Below are 4,276 nucleotides of genomic sequence, written 5' to 3' on the forward strand. Positions count from 1 at the left end.
GCTTTGGGGACGGGGTGCACGGCGGTGGGGCGGGGAGGAGCGCGGGATGCCAATCGGTGGGGGGAGGGTGGTGGAGGCCGGCGCTGGGCGAGGTGCGCGTTTTGAAGAGGGGCGGCAGGCGCGGGAAGGGGCGCGCACCTCTCAACCCCCTCAACACCCGCCGACAACCGAAATAACCGCCAGGTCCAAGGACAAGGTGACCAGCGGCACCGACGTCATTGGCAACAGGGTGCGCGTCAAGGTGGTCAAGAACAAGGTGGGCGTCACCGGGGTTACCCACGGGGTGACCCACGGGGTGACCCACGGGGTGACGCGCGAAAGCGGGGGCCGGAGGGGCTGCGGCGGCAAGTGCGGTCGGCGTCTCTTGGGCGGGAAGGCTGCCGGTCGGCGGGCTCGCGTGCGGTCCAGTGGGTCGCCGCCTCGACCATCCACATTGCGCTCTGGCGGCTGCCTTTTGGGCCCCCCGCCCTCGCGCCGCCGCCGTGCCCCGGCCCGGGCCCGTCCCATTCCCACCACCCCTTCCCCTCGGCTTACCACCCACCCAGCCCGCTCCCGCTCCGACCCACCTACACCGCCCACTGCAACCCCGGCCCCCCAGGTGGCCCCGCCCTTCGAGACCGCTGAATTTGACATGATCTTTGGCCGCGGCATAGACGCCCTGGGCTGCGTGCTGGACGCGGGGGAGGAGGTCGGGGCGGTGCAGCGCAAGGTGCGGGGCGTGTCATTGGTGGTGTGTGTGTGCGCGCGCGTGTGTGCGTGTGTGCGTGTGTGTGTGCGCGCGCGCGCGCACGTGTGCGTGCGCGTGCAGGGGAAGGGGGATCTCCGGCAGTCGCAAGGGGTTTGGTGTGTAGACGACGCCCGACTCCCCTCGGCGACTCAACAGCAGGCGCCGGGTGCTCGGGCACATACACGCGCAAATGCACACACGCACACACACACATGCATACACGAACACATGCACACACACTCTCTCTTTCTCACACGCCAACCCCACCCCCCACCCCCAGGGGTCCTATTACTACCGGGGTGACACCAAGCTGGGCCAGGGCCGGGAGAAGGCGCTGCAGTTCCTCAGGGAGAACCCAGAGGTGGGGGAGGGGGGTTGGTCGGGCGGTAGGGGTTCCATGCTGCCGCCGCCGCCGCCGCTGCCGCCGCCGCCGCCGCTGCTGCTGCTGCTGCTGCTGCTGCTGCCGATGCTGCTGCTGCTGCTGGCGATGCTGCTGCTGCTGCCGCTGCTGCTGCTGCTAGCTGCAGCAGCAGCAACAGCAACAGCATGACGCGCATTGACCCTTTCCCTGGCGCGGCGGACCTGGGTCAGCCCTCACTGCCGCTTCGGCAGCGCCGCCTGCCCCACGCGCACGCTCCCACACATACACACACCTGCGATCGTTTGCGATGCCGAACACAATGGTATCACGATGACATCATGACGCCAGCAGGATGATGTCATTCACTCTCCCCCTCCCCACCCACAACACACATGCACACACGCACGCGCGCACGCATGCACGCGCGCGCACGCGCACTCCAACACACACACAAACGAACAAACAAACAAACACTTAAACAATCAAACAAACACACACACACACACACACACAATCACAGATGCGCCAGCAGATCGAGGCGGCAGTCAGCGACGCCCTCAACGCCTCCCGCCGCGAGGGCGCCGCCCGCACCTCCGGCCGCGGCCCCATCAGCGGCGCGCCGTTCGGCGCTGACGAGGACGAGGACGGCGCCGCTGACGAGGACGATGACGTCAGCGAGGAGGCGCTGCTGTTTGGGGAGGGGTCCTCCCTGGACGAGCTGGAGGCGGCGCTGGAGCGGCAGGCGGGCGCCGCCAGGCAGCAGCTTGCCGGCGCGTCCTGAGGGCGTGCCGCGCGTGACTTCGGCGGGCGGCCGCCCGTTGGGTGGCCGTGCAGGGAGGTAAAACCCCGCAGGACTGGAGGAGGTGTTGAGGAGGCCCGGTTCGCCGCAGGCCGCCCGAGCGCCGCACTCCCCTCCCCCAAGCCTCCCGTGCGAACATCTGCCGCGCGTGCGTCCGGCGCAAGCTGCTTTCTTATCGATCATTTCTTCTAGTCGCACGCAGTCCGGCTCCGCGCTGCACCTCGCGCTTGCCCGCGCCCGCCCGCCCGCCGCCGCCACTCTCTTCCGGCGACGCGGGTTGTCAGGGCTGTCTCTCTCGGGGTAGGGGCCGACTCCGCTGGCAGAGCCGCCTCTCCAGGAGCGGCGCCCCCCCTCAACCAACACACCTATGTCCACGTTTTTGTTCCGCAGTTGCAACCCGTCGCCGCCCATCGGCTCTGTATCCTGCACACACACCTGAGGCAGCTGCACATATTGAGGTGTGGCGAGAGGCAGGGTGAAGATCACCCCTCACACAACACAGCAACAAAGCAATCCACGCTGCCTTCTGCGCCGTCGCCACCGCCAGCCACCCTGATACTACGTTGCCCGCCGGCCCGCTCCCTCCACACTTGTAACATCACCAATCGTGCCGGTGACAGTCCACCAATGACACGGGTCTTGTTGTGCTGGCAGCAAGGGCTCCGCTGTATGACATTATTACAAAAGCGGCTGGGATGCCCTCCCGGCATCGGTCGACCCGCCGCAGGCCAGACCCAAAAGCACCAAAAGCGACCTGAGATGCCGGAGAGCATGCAGGGGACGGGGCCGAAACCGCCGCAACGACAGGACAAATTGTACTGTAGTCAAACAATGTGGGGCCCCGCCAACGCATCAGACCCCAAGACCGACCCTGGCAGTGACCGGCCGGCCTGGGGCAGTTGCCGGTCTGGCGGTTCAAAGCGGGCAGCAAAGTGAGTCACGGGACTGCGCATGCAGCGGTGGTAAGGGCATGCGGCAGTGATGGGATCATGCGCATTGCGGTCGACAACGGGGTCGGGTGTGTGAGTCGGAGGGGGGCAGGGGTGGAGGTTTGGGGGGGAGGGGGGTCGCCTCTTGATGGAGTCTTTGGGGGGGGCGCTACAAGGACTGCGTCTGGTCAAAAAGCTTCTGCAGCTGTGTAAAATCTCGACCGAGCGCCGGCGAGCGTGGTCAAAGCACGGTCAAACGTCTGCGCGCGCGCGCACTGCTGCGCCATCGCGCGGCCGGCACAATGGGTCGGGCGGGGGGCGAAACGAGGAGGGCGCGCCCGGTGGATGCGTCCGTGCACGCGCGGGCGCGGGCGACGCGGCCAAACGCGCCTCGCGTGGCGCGAAGCAAAACGTGTCAGCACAGGACAGAGCGGAGAAAGTACCCACAAAGCATGCAGGGCTGCTCTGCACCCCTCAGGCGGGCGGAGCGATTCACGAGACGGCGAAACACTGCGGGCGTTTCGCCGCCCCTGCCGCTCGCAGCAGCAAACTGCGCCCGCCGAACAAACAACGGCGCGCGGCCCGCGGCGCCGTCAGGGCGAGCAGAGCGCCGCCGCGGCCGCCGCCCGCGGCGCCTGCGGCGCCGGCGGCGCCGGCGCAATGACGTCGCGCGTCGGCGAGACGTCGGGCTCGCTGGCGCGGTGGCGCGGCGGCACGGGAATGGGGGCGGGGGTGGGGCCGCGGGCGCTGGCCTGGGGCGGCGGGTCCCTGAGGCGCTCCCGGACGATGAAGAAATCGCAGATCTGGTCCCTGGGGGCCGGGAATGGGTTCATCATTCAGGGTTCAGGGTTCAGGGTCCGGCGGGTTGGGATCGGCGTTGGGTGTTTGAGGGGTGAAGAGCGCGCGAGCCCGGGTTGGGTCGGGTCAGGGCAGCGCGCCCGGGGTGGGCGAGGGTCTCGGCGCCGCGCGGCGCCGTTTGCTCATGGCGCTGCGCAGCGATCGCTCTCGCGCTGGTGGGGATGAGAGCGGCCGTGGTAGGCGCGCGCCCGTCGGCTGGCCGTCCATTGGCGTGGCGGGACGGCCCCTTGGAACACGACACAGCAGCAACGGCAGGAGGCGTGTCGCTTCGGAACACACACACACACACACACACACACACACACACACACACACACACGCGCGAGCGCGCGCACACACACACACATATATGCACACACACACACACACGCACACACACACACAGAGACGCTCTCTCTTGCAAACATGACATGATCGCTCAAACGCAACACACCCACACTCATGCACACGCGCGCACACACACACACTCACACACACACATGCGCATGCACACGCACGCAAACACAAACCCATACGCGTCCACGCCGACACAAGCCCACGCCCACACACGCTCATCCCAACTCTGCAGCACACATGCACACACCAGCAGTCCCTCCACCTCC

At 67.7% G+C, this 4,276-nt stretch overlaps 3 protein-coding genes across 3 annotated transcripts; 2 read left to right on the plus strand and 1 right to left on the minus strand.

The window, feature by feature from the left end:
* Positions 1-631: 631 nt before the first annotated feature.
* MNEG_14559 (putative DNA repair protein recA) lies at positions 632-1,277 on the plus strand (the record flags this gene model as incomplete). The annotated part of the gene is made up of 2 exons (XM_014036967.1): positions 632-709; positions 1,008-1,277. 2 exons carry the CDS (start codon positions 632-634, stop codon positions 1,275-1,277), a joined length of 348 nt encoding a protein of 115 aa, XP_013892421.1.
* A 118-nt stretch (positions 1,278-1,395) lies between these two features.
* MNEG_14560 (hypothetical protein) lies at positions 1,396-1,869 on the plus strand (the record flags this gene model as incomplete). Its single annotated transcript, XM_014036968.1, has 2 exons — positions 1,396-1,410; positions 1,609-1,869. 2 exons carry the CDS (start codon positions 1,396-1,398, stop codon positions 1,867-1,869), a joined length of 276 nt encoding a protein of 91 aa, XP_013892422.1.
* A 1,540-nt stretch (positions 1,870-3,409) lies between these two features.
* MNEG_14561 (hypothetical protein) lies at positions 3,410-3,649 on the minus strand (the record flags this gene model as incomplete). The annotated part of the gene is made up of 1 exon (XM_014036969.1): positions 3,410-3,649. The coding sequence occupies one exon, from the start codon at positions 3,647-3,649 to the stop codon at positions 3,410-3,412; it is 240 nt and encodes a 79-aa protein (XP_013892423.1).
* Positions 3,650-4,276: the final 627 nt, after the last annotated feature.

Source organism: Monoraphidium neglectum (genome assembly GCF_000611645.1).
Source record: "Monoraphidium neglectum strain SAG 48.87 unplaced genomic scaffold scaffold04581, whole genome shotgun sequence".
Lineage (NCBI taxonomy): Eukaryota > Viridiplantae > Chlorophyta > Chlorophyceae > Sphaeropleales > Selenastraceae > Monoraphidium > Monoraphidium neglectum.